Source organism: Arvicanthis niloticus, chromosome 21 (genome assembly GCF_011762505.2).
Source record: "Arvicanthis niloticus isolate mArvNil1 chromosome 21, mArvNil1.pat.X, whole genome shotgun sequence".
NCBI lineage: Eukaryota > Metazoa > Chordata > Mammalia > Rodentia > Muridae > Arvicanthis > Arvicanthis niloticus.
In genome coordinates, this window is record NC_047678.1 from 38,911,474 (window position 1) to 38,930,355 (window position 18,882).

Sequence of the window (18,882 nt, forward strand, 5' to 3'; positions counted from 1 at the left end):
TACACAATGCTCTGAGCCATTCATTTGGTCAGCCACTCCGTGGGCACAAGAGGGCATCTACAGCTCTCATGTCTCTATTCCTGTTGTCATCATTTATATAACATATGACACAGCACCTCAGCCTTTAAGAGTATTCTATACTCTGAGGAAACATTTGCTTCCTTTGGGCAAGCATGCTACTGATAAAAAGCTTGCTTCTCCACTAACATCAGGAGACAATACCAGAAATGCGTGAGAAAACATTGTTGTTTCTCAACAGCGTCTCTAGAACGCTCCATCTTGCAAATGCCAAACCCCATTTCTGCTGAACATACAACTCCCTCCCTCCCACCCCCTGGTTCCTGGTAATCATCGTTTTCATTTTTAAGAACACGTCAGATCCTCTTCAGGTGGAAGCAGGCAGAATTCATCATCTCGGGTTGGCTTCTGTCATTTAGCATAGTGTCCTCACTGCTCAGCTCTGTCATAGCATCTATGACAGCACTCTTTTCTTTTTCTCAAGGCCAAGTGATACTTTATCACACATGCACAGAGTTTTCTTTGCTCGTTCATGGATGCATGTTTAGGTGGCTTTCAACTCCTTGTCATTATGAATAAAGTTGCTACAAACACCAACCAAGATTTATTAGACACCCCACTTTCCATCTCTTTTGGGTACATATGGGGAAGTGGGATGACTATCAGATCATGTGGTAATTTTACTTTTAATTGTTGGAAATACCACGGCACTTTGTCCCTCTAAAAGTGCATGAGCCATTTTGTGTTTGCCCAGCATGCAGAAAGTTCTAGGGACAACTAATTTGTTCATCTGCTTGTTATTGGGGTCCTGTGATAGTGGAGATAAAATCTACAGTCCCAGGCATGCTAAACATGTGTTCTGTTACGAAGCCACACCCCCAGCACACTCAATTTCATTTTAAACAGTGGCCATCCTAAAGAGTGTGAGGTGATATTTCATGATGGTTTGTGTGTATGTGCATGTATGTTAGTGTTATTTAAATATTTCCTTTATCTTTAATGTCTCATTTTTGTCTGTGAAATCTTTCTGGAAAGCAAATATATATATATATATTTATATATATATATAAATTTATATATATATATATAAATTGAAATATATATATATATATAAATTGAAGGTAGAAAAGGCATTTTGAGCCCTCAGGAATACATTCTGGGACAGGGTAAGACCTGTCTCCCTAAGGATACAATCTTTGATTTTGAGGGTGGGATGGTGGAGAGGGAGAGCTGTGACTGGGAGTAAATCACCTCCATGACAAATGGCATCAGGACCAATGACGTCAAGACCCAGGATGATGTCAAGACCCAGCTGGTCCACCTGCCTCTGTATCATGTGGTTCCTTCTAGTTTCCACCAGGAACAAATGATCCCTACTACAAATGCTACCACAGGACTGAAAGCAAGTTCCTTCCCTTCCCACTCTGTTCCCGGACACTTGGAGTACAGAGATGGTGTCCTCAGTAACAGGGAGGACGGCTTAGTCAGTCATGCCACACAAGCACAAAGACCCAAGTCCAGATCACCAGCACCATGCAAAATCTGGGTATAGTCACTCATGACTGTAGTCTTAGCTCTGGAAAGGCAGAGACAGAAGGATCCCTGGATCTCACTAGCCAGCCAGCCAGCCAAACTGATGAGATCCAGGTTTAGTGGGAGATTCTATTTCAAAGAAAGAGAGAGAGAGAGAGAGAGAGAGAGAGAGAGAGAGAGAGAGAGAGAGAGAGAGAGAGAAAGGAAGGTAAGAAGGAAGGAAGGGAGGGAGGAAGAAAGAAAGAAAGAAAAAAGAAACAAGAAAGAAAAAAAAGAAAGAAACTAGGGAGGAAGGCACTCTATATTAACCCCTGGTTTCCATATGTGTGCATGCATGCGTGTGCATGTGCACACACACTACACACCACATACACACACACACACACACACACACACACACACACACACACACACACACCTTGGACATTCAGAACCACAATCTCTCCTCATCAGAGCTGCCAAGCCTCAGATAACGGATTAACCAAAAGGCTCGATTTTTTTCTGGGTGGAAGCAGCGCTTTCCGGCTCTGACTCTGGTTTCCTTTCTGAATGTCAGGGCTCTCTCTCACTCTCTTGTCTGCCTACTTCCCTTGGGTCTTCTTCAAAGCTACCGGGTATGTTCCTGTGACTATTTCTGTCGCTACTTCCTGGTTTGGTGCGTGCATGTGTGTGGGTGCTCCGCTGAAATATAGCATGTGAAGAAAAGTGCACAGGTCACGAGAACACATTCCGATGAGTTTGCTTTAGATGAACATCTGCCAAACAACATTCCCAGCACAAACCACCCCAGAGCCTCTTCCCTAGCGCCTCCCCAGCCACCCCCAGCTCCAGGGTGGCATAGCATCTTTGCGAGAATTCTGTGACATCTCAGCTTTGCTTTAATCCTGTGTCCACCACATCTCAATGGCCAAGGCGTGACCTGGCTGTGCATTGCAGACCTGGAAGCATGACAAAGCTTGTCCATCTGTGGACAGCAAGTGCAGGTGTGTGAGGGCGGCAGGGACAGACAGGCATTTGTGACCAAGCCGCCCTTCAGGAAGGACATGCTGTATTCACACAACAAAGAAGGCCTTTGAAAAAAATTGGACAATTTTTCTTCCTCTTTTTATTCCTTGGGAAGATAATCAGACCTTCTAACTTGAGATGTGTGAGAGCTAAGATTTGGGATGATGGTAAGATCCTCAGTCTTTTCCTAAGGTGGTTTGGAAGCCAAATTTAAACAGGTTGCCACCTCCTGAATCTCCTCCTCATCTCCATCCCCTCCTTCATTTCCTTCCCCTCCTTCCCCAGCTCTTTCTCCCCATCCTGTTTCCCTCTCCCACTTCTTATCCTCTTCCTTCCTTTCTTCCTCCTCCTTCTCTTCCTCTGTTTCTTCCATCCTTTCATCTTCTTCCTCTTCCCTCTCTTCCTTCCCATGATGTCTCCTCTTCCTCTTTCCCTCTTCTCCTCTTCCTTGTTTTCTTCCCTCATCCCAGGTCCTTCATGCCCCTAAGAGCACACGGTACTTCTGGGCTACTCCCACAGCCCAAAAGCAAGTCCTGGCCCCTTCCAGAGAATTTTCTTCTTTTCCATTCCTCACCACTCCCTGCCCTTCCTTACCACTCACTCCCCAAATCAACCAAGTCATGATGCTTTGCAGTCCCTCGGTATCTTGCTCTTTTTATACAGGATGCAGGTCAGACGGGCTTATGGGCGTGAGGATGGTCTGGCTAAGCAGTGTTTTCTTCTTATAATGTCTATTCAGAGTCCCTTTCTGTTTTCTGGAGCAGGGCCTGTCTTTGACCTTTGATCTCTGTCCTCCCAGAATATTGTAAATTAGATGAGTGTAAAATGAAGTATTTGGGTCTTCTAGGGATTCTCCAAGGTCACCCTTAAACAGTTTGTGGGATGGAAAGCAGACAATACAATAAACATTGGGTGACGCTGTCCATGTGTGCAGCTGGCTGCCAGACACACCACGATAAACTCCAGGCTCTCCAACTCAGTGTGCTATAGGTAACGAGAGCTCTCAAGCTGTGGGCTTCACAGCCCTTCAGCTAGAATAAAGCCCATTTGCCCAGGAACCGGGTTATCTAAGGGACTCAAATTTTCAAACTGTAAGAACTAAGTCAGAACCCAAAAATGAAAACTCAACTAGCCGGCCCTTTCTACCCACGGGTTCTATGTTGGTGGCTTCCTACCAGTAGGCTGTGTGTTTGATTTCTTCAAATTTAACTAATTGTAATCAAGACTAATTTTTACATCTGCATATGTCCTAGGCATGGGCAGACATTTCCCTTGTATTTATTCTCCAAATGGCATGATATAACAATTTCTGTAGTGACTGCACTGTTGTAAGTATAGAGATGATTTAAAGTATGTGGGGGCTGGGTAGATGGCTCGGTGAGCAAGGGCACCTCATTCTGCAAGTGTCAGGACCTGAGTTCTAATCCCCAAGTGGGAAGGAAAGACAATAGTGTGAAGTAGGAGAGACAACTGATCTGTCATTGACTATCTCAGACATGGCACAGAGTATGGCCAAGCTCAGGTCTCCAGTGCCATGCTGAGGGTCCCCTCTGCCTTTGGGCAGAGTGACTTATCAGGGCCCCTGGTAACAGCATCACTGGAGGGAAGAAGAACAGAGAGCTTAGATGATGATGATCTTATACAACGAGTGAGGAAAAGCCTACACAGAGGTCTTGGGTATCCCATTTCAGCTAGGTGCCAGGGCCTCATGGGAAGGCTTGCAAGAATAACCAATGGCCCCCGCTTCTCAAGCAGAGATCCAGAATCTTAGGATGGAAAGGCCTTATAGAAAGATGAGACTCAGGAACAACTCGATCCAGTCCCAGTCTCAGCATTTACTGTGTTACTCAACCACTCTCTGCTACTTAGCTATCCCATGAAGAAAATGGAAGCCCTGGGCCAATGAGATGGCTCAGTGGGTAAAAGTGTTTGCCATGCAAACCCAGTGACCTGAGTTCAATTTCCAGGACCACATAAAAGAGAAACCGACTACACAAAGTTGCCCTACCTTCCCATCATTCTCTCAATAATAACAGTTTTAAAAATTTAGGAAATTGGCTCAGTCACTGCTCTATTGCTGTGAAGAGACACCATGACCAAGGCAACTCTTACAAAAGAAAGCATCTAATTGAGGGCTTGCTTGCAGTTTTGGAGGTTTAGTTCCTTATCATCATGGCAGGGAACGTGGTGGCATGCATGGTACTGGATCAGTAGAAGTCAAAGGCAGACCACCAGTTTGCCAGATGTCATGACACTGGGGAGATCATCAGATCATAGAGTGCCTGCTGGCCAAACACAAGGGCCCAGTGCAATCCTTAGCACCCACAGCAAAAGGCTGGCCTGGGGGAAATACAGCCCAAGTACTGAGGAGGTTGAGTTAAGTGGATTCCCTGGGATTTGGTGGCCAGCCAGTGCCCCAAGCTGAACTGGTGATTTCCAGGTAAAAATGAGAGACGCTGTCTCCCAAAACAAAGTGCAAAGCATCCTGAAGACTGAAACTTGAAGTTGAGGTCTGGTCTAAACACACACACACACACACACACACACATATGTATATGCACATACATATATGCACACACATACACATGTACATATCCAAACACACACATATATACATATATACACACACATGTGCATAATCACACATATATACATACACATACACACACATACACATGTGCATACCCAAACACACATACACATACATGCACACATACACACATATACATTTACATACCCACACACATATACACACATACGTACATATGTGCATAACCACACATATATACACAGACATACACACATTATATATATACACATACACAGATACTCACACATGTACACACACCGTACACACTCATACATATACCATACATTCACTAAAACACATGCACACACACTATTCACACACACACATATACACACACCACATATACTCACAAACACATACACACAGAAATAAACTAGACATTAAAATCTCTGATTATTTTAAGAAAATGTACCCATTGGTCAAAGTAAGGTAAACTGATGCCAGAAGCAAGTGCTTACTTTGGAGAAGGAGCCAGGCTGGGTTGTTCATTCCTTCCATCACCCCCACACCCCACCCCCCTGAGCCAGCCAGTACATTTCCCATTATCAGAGAATTTCATGTCACACTGGGACCAGAGGTCATGTTCAAGCACAAAGCAGGGTGTGTTCTTCAGAGCAGATGAGCCAGGTCTGTGCTCCGGCTGGTGGCCACTGGTCCTCTTTACAGAAACTGATTGGCCTCAGTGTCCCTCAGAAGTTTGACCCCAGCACTGAAAACCTACTCTCAAAAGCTGGTTGAGGGCCAACCTTTCCCTAAGGTTCTCCTCATCTCCTCATACGCATGACTCTCACTCACCTGCCCCGTGCCCTGAACCTTCCCTTTGTCACTCTGTCCCGGCTCTGTCACTTCTTGTCCTAGGTCTCTTCACAGGGCTTCTTCTGACTAGCCTGTGACAGGCAGCCATTGCCTGGCACTGTGGGGCCATCTTACCAAGGGTTTGGTGACACAGTGGTATGCATTTACCAAAGCTTGTGAAGGGTTTAGTCAAGATGTGTGTGTTTTGCTGGGCATCAAATACTACTTCAGTGGAGGGACTAACTGCAAACCTTTGCGTCTAGTTAGGGAGACACCTGCTGAGTGTCTCTGTAGATAAACTCAAAGACTGAGTTCTCCTCTTCCCAATGCCCCTTCCCCTGTCCTTCCTCCCTCCTATCAGCTTCTCATCCCTTCTCTCTTTTCCACATTCTGTCCTGGTCCAGGCAAGCAGTATCTCTCCCGGGGATACCCACTTCCATCCTGCCTCCCTAAGTCTCTGCAAGGCAGATGAGGGAAACGTCACAACTGTGAATAGTATTACACCACACACCCGTAGAAGCTGTACCCTGGCTTGCTGTTGTCCAGACACTGAAATCAGCCACCACTGAATCCATAAAATCTGTCCTCCACATCACTGCTGGGGCCTGGCCGTCTCCCTGACATCTTACTTTAGACCCTTCCCACTTGCCGTCTTTTTTCCCCTGGGACTTCCAAACCTGTGTTACTTCTCATATCCTTTACACCAAATGCTTCTCTTTCTGGAAACTTCTCCCTTCTTGTGCCCAGTGTGGAGGGTACTGTCCACTCTCTAGGCTTTCCCTACTCTCTGCCTAGAAACCACGTCTCACTCCAAGATTCTGTAGTCCAGTCTTTTGTCATTCCCTCTCTGTGCTCAGGCCCAGGTATGATCACTCTCTTTCCTCCCAGCGGCCTCTCAGGAGCTGGTTCTCCTCCATTTCAATTTTTTGATGCCTTGATGAGAACTTACACTCTCCCTCCCTCTCTGTCCCTTTAGGCCTGTGCCCATCGTTGGAAGAACATCTACTACGAAACAGACCACATCCTGCCCCATGGATTCTGCTACCTCATCCCTTCCAACCTCCAGGCCAAAGGCAAGGTGCTGATCCCCTGTTACGAAGGTGAGTGCGGATTGGTTCTCCCTCAGTGTGGTGCCCTCTTTGCTGGGTAACTTCAACAGCCCCCAGCCATCTCCTCACACCACTGCCTCAGCATCTTTCTGGTTTTCCACACGCTGGTGTGAGACCAGGGTTATCTATCCCCATGGTGACTCTGGCATCAACGCTATATTCATGGATGAGACAACTGCAAAGGGGACAGTGGTCCAGGCCCTGTCCATCCTTGCTCCTGCCACAGAGACCACAGTGTTCATTATGAAGTTCTAGAGATAAGATCTAGACAAGTGATCCAGCAGTTCTCTTAGCTTCCTGGCACTGCCAGATGCCGTAGGGCCTTGGGAAACTTACCATCCTTTTCTGGACCCGAGTTTCCTTATCAAAAAGGTCAGGAACTGGTCCAGGTGATTGCTATAGCCCCACTGCAATGCCAGGATGGTCACTGGAGTTCCATAAGACTCCTGGATGTTCTAGGCTGTAGAAAGAGAAGATCCAGTATCTATAAAGCAATAATGTGGCAGAAGTTGACCAACCAACTCCCATCATTCAGTTCTCGTGACATACACTTCTGACCATCCTTGAATGTCCTAGACCTGGACAGAGAGCAATCCTTGGGTCTGGAGAACACTTGGTATCAGTCAGCTATCACTGCGTAACAATGCATTTCCATGCCAAACAATTATAAACATTTTTTTTTTTTCAAATTTGTACAACTCCACACAGGCTGGGCTCAGCAGAGCTGAGTATGCTCTGGTCATAGGTTTAAGTCAGGTTCATTCTACATGTCACCTTCTGAGACCATGAGCTCTGTGGGGTGTGCTATGTGAACACGGGGTCACTTGGGGTCTTCTACGATGCCCTGGTTAGAACTGCACATTCTTGGGATAAAACTGAGCCAGCCGTTATTGAGGCAGTTGACTCTGAGCTTTGGAGGCTTCCTTTGGTGGTCTGCATTCTCTCTTTCCTTAGCCTAGTTCTGGTGAGCTGAGCCGGGTCTCTCTCTAAGTGCAAAAGGCTGTTTGATTTTTAATTGCTTCCTACTTATGCTTTTGCAAAGCGGTCTCACTCACCGGTCTGGGTCCACACTGCCTTGTGCTTCCCTGGACTGTCTTAGGTTTTGTACTTGTGGTCATCAAGAGGGTTCTGACCCTTTCTGGACATTGTAAATAATTCTTGTCTCACGGGGAAGGGGCGGGGAAGGCACTATATGGAATTTGGAAGGCAGGACATTCTGTGAACTGTTCTCTCCAGAAAGGTCAGCAGGGGTCTGAGTCGAGGCACAGACGCTCTTCTTGTGTGAGGATGGGCTGTTTTCATACCTTCATTCTTTCTTTGCTTGAGGATGGGCCAGATGGGGAGACTGAACTCTGACCCTGTTCACCCCCATATTGTCCTAATGGGATGAAAAACTTCATCTTAAAAACCCCATGATATAGCCACAGGTGTAGCTCAGTTGGTAGAATGACTGCCTAGCATGTATGAAGTTCTGGGATTTTTATCCTCCAGGCCAGCTACGGTGCACAAGCCCCTATCTCGAATGAATGAATGAATGAATGAATGAACAAATGAATGCCATCAGCCAAGCAGTGGAGAACATGCGCACCAAGCCAGGACATTTGGTTTTCGCCCACCTGTCTCAGCACTTTCCACATCCCACACAGCTCGTTCACTGGTCCCCAAACACAAAGCCATGGGACACGCCTGACCTGAATGTGTAGCCGAAGCCCATTCATGTCAGCCGAGTCCTAGCTCATGCACAGCTGTATGAGGGAGAAACCAACATCCGATGACTGTCCATGAAGAATTGAAGTTGTTATGCAGGGGTAGCTGACCGACACAGGGCTCCGCTTGGGAGCTCAGAGTCCTCCTGCAGGGATGGCCTAGGTTTCTTTGCTTTGTATATTTCTTGACTCCCTGATGGTCAAATGGAGCCAGAAGATGCCAAGGTGTTTGCTCCCACCTGACTTTTCTTCCTTAAGGACACACACACACACACACACACACACACACACACACACATTCAAATTTGTACTTCGGCAAAATTAATTAATTAATTAATTAATTAACAAAAATAACCCACAGTAAGGGGCGGGGCTGGAACAGGGAATACTGGGACGAGGAGCAGCTGCCTAGGAAGGCAGAGGACTGGACAATGGTTCTGTGTTCTTGGATCTGTAAAGTGAGAGGGGTGGTGATACTCAGATTTCTCCAGAAGACTGGGTTAGTAGGGGGATTAGGTGGGAGGCAGGCCCGCAGTGAGAAGGCCCTGTCTTGTCCTGTTGGTTTTGGAGACCTCTACTTCCCTGTTTTGTGGTCTAAACGAAACCAACGTTGGCTCCTAAAACCACCATTATTTTCTCTTAATGTGGAAAAATCTCAGTGACGCAAGCTCCCTGTTCCAGGTGGGGATCACATTATGGTTAAGGACAATGGGAGCATTTAGAGTTTGATAGGATCTTTCAGATGTCACCTAGACCAGCTTGCTGGGTGTATCAAGGTCCAGGGAGATAAGCATGGCTTACAAGTCTGAGTTTTCACTGTGTGGAGGGTGAGTGTCACACAACCCAGGACTTCAAATGCCAGCTCCTGAGGCCTGCCTCTGCAGCTTCCTCCCGTTAACACTGACTGCTGATGAGAAGGTAAATTCTGTGTCCAGCTTAAGAGCGATCAGTACTTAATTAATTAATTAATTAAGAATTAATTAAGTACCTAATTAATTCTTAGAGCGGTGTCTGGTATATATCCACTAGCACACTATACGCTGAACATATTACATATGGTAAATATGCTTGTTATAGGCTAGTAAGCCAGGCACCGAGTAAGCAAGGTTTATGAGCGGTTATAAGGCAAACTGACTTGTGTTAAGGGAGTAGAACTCATGTAGTTTTGTTAAGTGGCGGCTGACGAGCACCAGATAGACAAAAGCCAAAGCGCATAGAAGAGAAGGGAGTATGTGAGGAGAGAATGGAAACCAGTGGGAATGGGGAAGGACGTGGGAGGGCAATAGTGGAGGAAGGGTCCAGAAAAGTGTGTACTAATATATACATTAGGGTTGGGGAGATGGCTCTGTGGTTAAAGGGCTTCCCATCTAAGTGAGGACCAGAGTCTAGATCCCCATATACATGCCAGGTGAATGTGGCACAACCCCGGAAGGCAGAGACAGAGGGGTCTTCACCACAGAAGACTGGCTAGTGAGATCAGCTATTTTGATGAGCTCTGGTTTTGATTGAGAGGGCCTGAATCAAGGAAAAGGACAGAAGAGCACTTGAGGATGATTTCTGATATTAATTATGGGCCTTCGTCTGCATGTACACACACACACACACACGTGCACACGAATACATGCGTACACATATGCACATGCACACACGTACATATGAAAAACATACACAGTTGAAAATGTCATAATTAAACTTATTTCTTTATAATAATTAGAAAGTGGGTTTTCTAATTATTTATGGATTAAAGGCATAAATCTCCCAGTTGCAGAAGAGAACAGACGGAACTGCATGTTTGAACACTGGTGCTGTGTAGGATTGAAACCCCAGGCCAGGCATGCTCAGTTGAGTGCCTCTCCCCAGGGGCTTGAGCTGCATCCAGGGCAGGCTTATTTCATTTTATGATTGAGGAATTTGAAACCTGCTTAAGGCTTACAGTCTAGGGAAGGCAGGGAAGTGGGGGACAGAGGCACTTTACTGTTAAGTCATGGCAGCTGGCAGGGCAGGGGCTGGAGAGGCTCCTCCTTCCAGGTTTACTTACTGTGCAATGATGACAGAATGCATGAGGGGCTGAGACAGGCTTGCTGGGGGCTGCTGTACCACACTACCTCCCTTGGTGCAGTTAAAGGTCTTGCCAGTGCAATGGATGCTGGTATGCCTCCACTCCTCTTTGGGTTGTTCTAAGGAGATCATGAGAAATCCCAGAGGACAGTGCTCACAGAGCCTGCCTGTTGCTCTGTAGTGGTGGCTCCTTGTTGGGCTTTCGGAAGGTCAGTGGTACAGTCTCCAGAAGATGGGAAAGTCGGTTTGGTAGACTAAACTTTCTGGGTCACCTTTCTAAAATGTCTTGAGCTTTTTTGTTTTTAAAAAAGATTTTATTTTTAAGAGTGTGTGTGTGTGTGTGTGTGTGTGTGTGTGTGTGTGTGTGTGTGTATGGTATGTGTGGCGTGTGTGTGGTGTGATGTGTGTAGTGAGTGTGCATGTGTGAGGTGTGCGTATGTGTGGTGTGTGGTTTGTGTATGTGTGTGTGTGTGTTTGGTATGTGCTCTGTGTGTGTATGCAAATATGAGCAAAGGTGCCCATGAAAGCCAGAAGACTGCATCAGATTCCCTGGAGCAGAATTTACAAGTGCTTTTGAGTCCCCTGAATTGGGTGTCCTGTGAGAGCAGTACACAATCACTGAGCCAACCTTTGGTTCCCTCGAGCTTTTGATTTCTTAAAAAACATTGGTCTTGGGTTTGGCACAGGGCATTTTCTCATGGCTTCTCAGCTGCTTCCTGTTGGATGGGAGAGGCCACCAGAACATCCTGTTGGAACCAGGAAATACAGAAGGAATTGGAAATCAAAAAGACTAGGACATAAAATCAGATAAACTCTCAGCGCATCCCCGTAGCAACATGTCAAGTTTACACCTGTCTCAAACAAAGACAGTATCATTATGCCCACATGTTGTCTTTGTCAGAATGTGGGAGAAGATAAGAACTTATCGGGCACGACTTGGGGAGATTACCAGAAAAACAGAGTGAATACTATCAAAGATTAGTTACTTAAGTATGCCAGAATGCTTTTTAAAAGAGTTTTATTTTAAATCGTGTGTGTGTGTGTGTGTGTGTATGTCTCTATGTGGGCATGTACATGTGAGTGCAGTGCTCTTGGAGGCTGGAGGTCAGAGGTGTCAGATCCCCTGAGCCACGTCTTCAGTCACCACACCAGGGTATTTAAAGCCTCTCCAAACTTCAGTCAGTACATGTGATAAAATCAAGTACAGACACTTCTTTTATCCTTTATCCTTGAACCCACCAAGGCAAAAAGCCAGAACTCAGCATGAGACTGTAAGCAACTCATGTTTTTTTATTGTGGTGGGGAAAAAAAAATCTCATGAGTTTGGGGCGACTTGAGAGCAGCCTAGAAGAATTACAAAAAGTGTTCTTTGTCTGAGAGAGAGGGGTCCTTAGAGAACCAGCTGGGACAAGGCACTTGCTGCCAAGCACTAAGCCCCCCATATGGTGGAAGAAGAGAATTGATTCCCATAAGCTATTCTTTGACCCCCACATGTGTGCAGTAACATGTGCACATGCCATTGCTCTGCAAACAAACAAACAAATAATAAATAAATAAATAATAAATAAGTGTAGATTTTACTCATTAGTAGCAATGATGGTACCATTGAATTTCAGCATGTGGTGGCACCAAACATTCACATAATTGACAGTTTCTGCTCCTCCATTCTGATGAGGTGACTTTGCACAAGTTTGAAAGGTCTCCAAGTCCTCTCCTGTAAATTGGGGTGATCAGTACCTCCTCAATAAATGAGACTCTTCTGATTAACCTTCAAGTCATGTAATATTCTTCAATTGTCTTAGAAGGTGTCCAGTGGATGCTTCTTTAGTCAACTGGTCATTAAGGGCAGAGAGCTGGGTGATCTGAAGAGCCTGGAAAGGTCTGTAATTGTTTGTGGAGTCAGGTCTCACTAGGAAGCTGGGACGGGCCTTGCATTCTCTGTCCTTCTTCCTCAGCCTCCCAGCTGCTGAAGTTACAGGCCTGCACCACCAGGCCTGGATTAGATTTTCTTAAATAGCCCTGAAGATTTTATCTGTGTAATCCTCTTGTTAAGCTCTCAGCTTGGCTCTGGTTACTATAAAGGATCTGAGGTTGTGTGCAAACCTTCTTAAATCTAAATTTCAAGGGTCTGGATTGATCACATTTTATTGTGCTTTAAAATTGATTTCAATTCTCAGAGCAGCCAGCTTTTATTTCCCACGTGCATTTCTTAAGGCCGTGGTCATTCCCAGTGTAAGAACTGGACCAAGGCATTCAATTGTGAAGACATTTTTTTTCTCTCTCTTCTTAATGCTGAAGGGCAGGACCTCCACAGGGGATAAAAATCAATTATGATCCATTTACAAATCAAAAGCAGTCGGGGTTTGGGTGTGCATTTTCTTTTGTTTTTAGAAGGACTTATAAAAGGCTAAGCACATCCATTTAAAGAGTCAAGAAGAAGCCCCTTCCATTTTTATTAAATAATGAACCCCACTTTTACACAGGGCTTTCTGTTTTTCAAAGAGCATTTGCAAACATTACCTCACTTAAATAAATATGAATTAAACAGTAAGATGCTATTCTATATTTTATGCAGTTAAGAAGAGGGTCCTGGGGCTGGAGAGATGGCTCTGTCGGTAAAGTGCTTGGGGCATAGGCGTGAGGACCCCCGGCTCCATCTCCGGAGCCCATGTGTTTTTAAAAAGCCAGTTTCAAATGCACAGTGGATTGCAGCTCTGAAGAGGTTCAGACAGGAAGATCCCTGGAGCTCACTGATCTCGGGCCAGACAGCCTAGATAAAATGGAGGGCTACAGGTTCAGTGAGAGACCTGTCTCAGAATAAGGTGAAGAGTGGCTGAGGAAGACCTAGTGTTAGCATCTCATCTCCATATGCACGAGGACATACACATAATACATTCACGCACACTTATGCACACACTCAGTTTCATATACACACTCACACTCATACACACACTCACACACACATACACTTATGCATACACACTCAGTCTCACGTACATACTCACACACTCATGCATACACAGTCCCAGTCTCTCTCACACATACACATTCACACTCACTCTCGTATACACACTCTCACACTCATGCACACTCACACACTTATGCACACACTCACACTCAGTTTCATATGCACACACAGTCACAGTGTCACACACAGTCACCGCCTCACACACACATGCGTGCGCACACATACACACACACACACACACACACACACACACAAATGGAGACTGGCTCCACAGGACAGTCAGAGCTGAAGGGAGAAGGTCAGAGGTCTCTAAAAATGACCCTGGGACTCATGAGAGTCTACGTTTCTTGGAGCCAAGACCTTTAGACAAAAATGGATCCTATATCTCAAATAAGTTTCTACACATTGTGCAGGATTACTGTTTAAATTGTATCTTCTAACGTTACAAATGCCCACAGTTTCTAAGTCTCTTTTAAAAGTACCTGTCTGTGTGGCTTAGCATTCTGCCGATTGTTGTCTGAGAAGCACCCAGATCAGAATTCACCTGACAATAAACACCTTTCAGGTGCTAGGAGGTGGGACGGCCACTTGAATTCATTATCATACTTATGAACAAACATTTTGGGTCAATACTTTTCTTGTTGTTTTGTGAGAAAGAGTTCTGACTGTCCTGGAAGTCATTGTGGAGGCCAGGCTGGCTTTGGACCTGTGGTGATCGCCTGGCTTTGCCTTCTGGATGCTACAATCACTGGCTTGTGTCACTGCTTGGTCAGTGTTCATATCCACGTTGTAGAGATGAGAAAATTGGGGTCTAGGGGAAGTTGGCGAAGGTCTTATTGAGGGTTTATTAAGCACAGGGAGGGTTGTTGGCCCTCAAAGTATAATGTAGGTTTCCTAGATGCCCCATTTCTGTTGGCATGTTGATTCTTTTATGATCGATGGGGGCACAGAGAAAGACCTCCAGCTACTACGTTATAAACCTGGTGGCTTTTTAAGACATTATAGACTTTTAGAATCATGCTTCAGCTTTTTGTTTGTTTGGTTTGGTTTGTTAGATGTAATCGAGAGGCAAACTCTGCAGTCACTGAGAGCAGACAGCATTAGCAGGGTGAAACTCAGCAAGAGGCAGGTCTGCTCTGCAGCCTGGGTCTCTCTCAGTCCCCCACGGTCAGCTTTGAAGGCTTAGCTGTTCATGTTCTGTCACTGGTTATGACATCAGTGTTTCAGCCACAAGATTGAATTCTATTCCATTCTCAGCTGGAGCTCTCGTTGAAATGTGACTGTCTCGTGCTCAGGGCCGCTTTTTCTGGAGGGAGAAAAATGTAAGCCAGTGTGTACCAAGCTCAATAGATACTTGTCAGCATGCAAGTTACAGCCTGATGCTTCTGAAGTAGGTGGAGGCAAAATCTTGCTTTCTAATCCTGAGTGGAAGCAGCTACTGATGGGTTAAAAAAATGTTTATTTTATTTTTAGTTGTCTATGTGAGTGTGTGAGCGTGTTCATGTGCGTGTGCGTGCGTGCGTGCATGCGTGTGTGCGTGCTTGTGTGTGTGTGTGTTTATGTGTGTGTGTGTACAGATCGGTCTATGCATATAAGTCCAGTGACTGTGACAACCAGAAGGGGGTTTCAGATCCCCTGGACCTAGAAGTCTAACTCTAGCGAGAACAGTCAGTAACCACTCTTAACCATTGAGCCATCTCTCCAGCCCCCTTTCCTTCTAATTCATTTATACATAACAATGAACATTGTAACTATTTTCCAAGTGTGCCTCATTCTTATTCACACTGGGCAACTGTCTATCTCTCTCTAGAAGTCTTTCATGATTCCTATCTGAAACTGTCCAGGTCAACACCAGTTTCCCCTCTCTTTCCTCTCCAGCTCCTGGCAAGCACCAGCCCACTTTCTCCATAAATTTGCTCACTCTGGGTTCAAGCAGAACCATCCAATATGTGACTTGCTAACTTCATTTAGCCCAGTCTCGTCAGGGTATATACTCCGTGTTGTAGAATGTATCAAAATATCTTTCCATTTCAAGGCAGCATAATATTTCTTTGTAACCAGACAGAACATTTTAAACAACCCCCTTTGCCTGTGATGGTAAGCCTTCCTCTGGAAAAACAGCATGAGAAGTGGTAGAAAAGGGTGAGGTGCAAACAGCCCTGCCCTCTGCTGCTGACTGAGGCTAGCCCAGCAGGCAGCGGTATGGCTTTAGCTGAACTGCCTCTGTGCACAATGGCTCCCTGATCTGCAAAATAAATGTAAAAGGTCAAAACTATTAAATATTCTCTATAATTCTTTTTCTTCTCTTCAAATGCCCTTCTTGCTTAATTGCTTTGATGCAGTTGGCTTTCAGGACTTGCCACAGCCCACTCGGGAACCGTTTCAATAAGTTTTTCCCTCTTCCTCACTGACTTCGCTATTTATAGCATTATCCTTATTTCCCACGTAGGCGGAAGTCCATCAGAACGGAAGGTAGTTTATCTTCTCTTTCCTTTGGGGGAGGTAAATGCTCATTTTATTACTAATGACCTGTCCACTAATAAGCATGGACCCCTAAATTTTTGCTTTATCTTCAGTTACTGAGAGATTTATCACTCCTTGGTGATGTTTGGAAGTAATTTAAGGCTAGAAAGCTATTTTCCCAGATACTTTATTTTCTAGTTGAGCTGAACAACTGGAAAATGACTTTGGGATCAGTGTGTTAAGAGTAGTTTTGAGCAGGAGACGGCTCTGAGATTAATGTGCCTACTCCGTGAGCACAAGCTGACTTCAGATCCTCAGGACCCACATAAAGACCAGGAGTGACACACTTCATATCCGATACCTGCGCTGGGATGGGAGACTCGCCAGCCATGCTAGTCCCATCAGTGGGCTCTGATTCAGTTAGAGATCTTGTCAAAAAAATAGTGGTTGAGATTAACACCTAAGGTAAACCTTTGGTCTCACCATGTGCATACATGGACAAGGGCATCTGCACTAGTTTTGCCAAAAGCTACACATAGAACTAATATTGCTAAACACATGAGTAGTTTGCTAGCCTATTCATGTTTGTATACACGAAGGACTCTATATCAACATTCCGTGTGTGTGTGTGTGTGTGTGTGTGTGTGTGTGTGTGAGAGAGAGAGAGAGAGAGAGAGAGAGAGAGAGAGAGAGAGAGAGAGTTGGGCCATTAAAAAGTGAAATTCGGTCATTTAATACAAGTTAGATAGAGCTGAGATCATCATTTGAGTGAAATAAGTCAGACTTATAAGACAAATTGTACACATTTGTCTTCTTCATGGGTTATCATAATGAGTTTCCGTCAACTTAGCACAAACCTAGACATAAATCAGAAGAAAAAAAAATCTCAGCGAGGAACTGCATCTATCAGATTGGCCTGTGAATAAGTCTGTTTTCGTAGTTGCTGATGGATGTGGCTCCAGCCTAGTGTGAGCAGTGTCCCCCAGGGGCAGGTGTCCTGGGCTGTGTAAGAAAGACCCCGAGCAAGCCAGGGGGAAAGCAAGCCAGTGGATGGCAGCTCTCAGTGTTCTCTGCTTCAGCTCCTGCCTTGGGTCCCTGCCTCAGCTTCTGTAGGTGGTGGGCTATGAGCTGTAAGACGAAATAAACCACTCTTTTTCTCAAACTGTTTTAGGCCAGTGTTTTATCACGGCCACAAACTAGGTCCTAGAATTCTTTACAGATACACAAGACAATGCGTGTACCTGTAATACCTGTAAGTGCTGATTCCTAAATTGTTGTTTAATGTTCAGCTGTTAAAGCACTTAGCATTCCTTGGTTACCCCCTCCCCCAACACACACACACACACACACACACACACACGGGGCAGGAAGAAGAGGAAGAAGAAGGAGGAGGAAGAAGAGGAGGAGGAGGAAGGAGAAGAAGAGGAAGAAGAGGAAGAAGAGGAAGAAGAAGAAGGAGGAGGAGGAGGGGAGGAAGAAGAGGAGGAGGAGGAAGGAGAAGAAGAAGGAAGGAGAAGAAGAGGAAGAAGAGGAAGAGAAAGAAGAAGAAGAAGAAGAAGAAGAAGAAGAAGAAGAAGAAGAAGAAGAAGAAGAAGAAGAAGAAGAAGAAGAAGAGAGGAGGAGGAGGGTGAGGAGGGTGAGGAGGAGGAGGAGGAGGGGGAGAGGACGAGGAAGAAGAGGAGGAGGGAGAAGAAGAGAGAAGAAACAACTGGCTTTGAAAAATCACATTTTCTTCAACGTGTAGTTGAAAGTGAGTCTTATGAGGAATGCAGGCACCTTTGATCTACGCCTGTGTAAGAGGTTACCCTTAGCATCCAGTTCAATGGCTTTTTAAGGTTAATTACAATTCACTAGCTTCAGGGTAGACTGTGGGTGTTGGAAGACTTTCTCTTCATCTGGCCATACATATCAAACCCACCCACATAAAAGAGGTCTCCACACTGCTTCCAGGTCCTCTTGCTAGCCCCGTCCTTGCTTAGTGGCCTCAGTTTCCCCTCGGTCAAACAGCTGGGCATATCACAAAGAAGGTAAGCCATCGTTGAAGAGTCTGTTTCTCCTGAGTCACGAGGTAGATAAATGTCCTATCCTGTAACAGAGGGCTCTAGTACGTTGCTGTCCTCTCTGTTATGGCTATGTCTGTGGGGACGACTGGAGACTAAGTGAGCAAGCCCAAGGTCACCTGGCCCCACTGCCTTTGTGTTTGGGTAGAAATTGTCTTCCTGGGAACATGGGAGGTTGGAGGTCATCTCCAGCTCCTCCCGGGTCCCTCCACCCTGTGCTTCCTGGACTGCTCAATGGAGACTGGGGTGTGACTCATGTTTCTTAGGCTCAGCTCTACTGGGGTCAGCTCTTTGTCCCTGGCTCTACTCAGCCCTCTTCCATAGCTTTGTGCATAGGGCATTTCTCCAACTCAAGTCCAGATAAGTAGAATAAAATGTTGAAGTTTTTATTTGAGAGAAGATTTTAAGTATTTGGTTATATTAGCATAACTCTCTATATACTAGACCCTTAGCACATGTAAGGTATTGTCTCTGAGTTTGTTTAGTGTAGACACAGTGTCTCATGTGGCCTATAGTGAGCTTGAACTCTTGATCCTCCTGCCTCCACCACCTGAATGCTAGGGTTTCAGACATGTGC

General features: G+C 45.4%; 1 protein-coding gene across 2 annotated transcripts in view; it reads left to right on the forward strand.

Moving 5' to 3' along the window:
• Positions 1-18,882, forward strand: part of Itga9 (integrin subunit alpha 9) — a 295,010-nt gene that overhangs the window by 23,877 nt on the left and 252,251 nt on the right. Inside the window, exon 4 of one of the 2 annotated variants that reach the window (XM_034484311.2) lies at positions 6,918-7,041. In XM_034484311.2, coding sequence (XP_034340202.1) covers positions 6,918-7,041 — 124 coding nt within the window. Of the gene's footprint in view, positions 1-6,917; positions 7,042-9,534; positions 9,675-18,882 lie in introns of those variants that run through there. The other variant, XM_076917769.1, reaches the window with a different exon arrangement.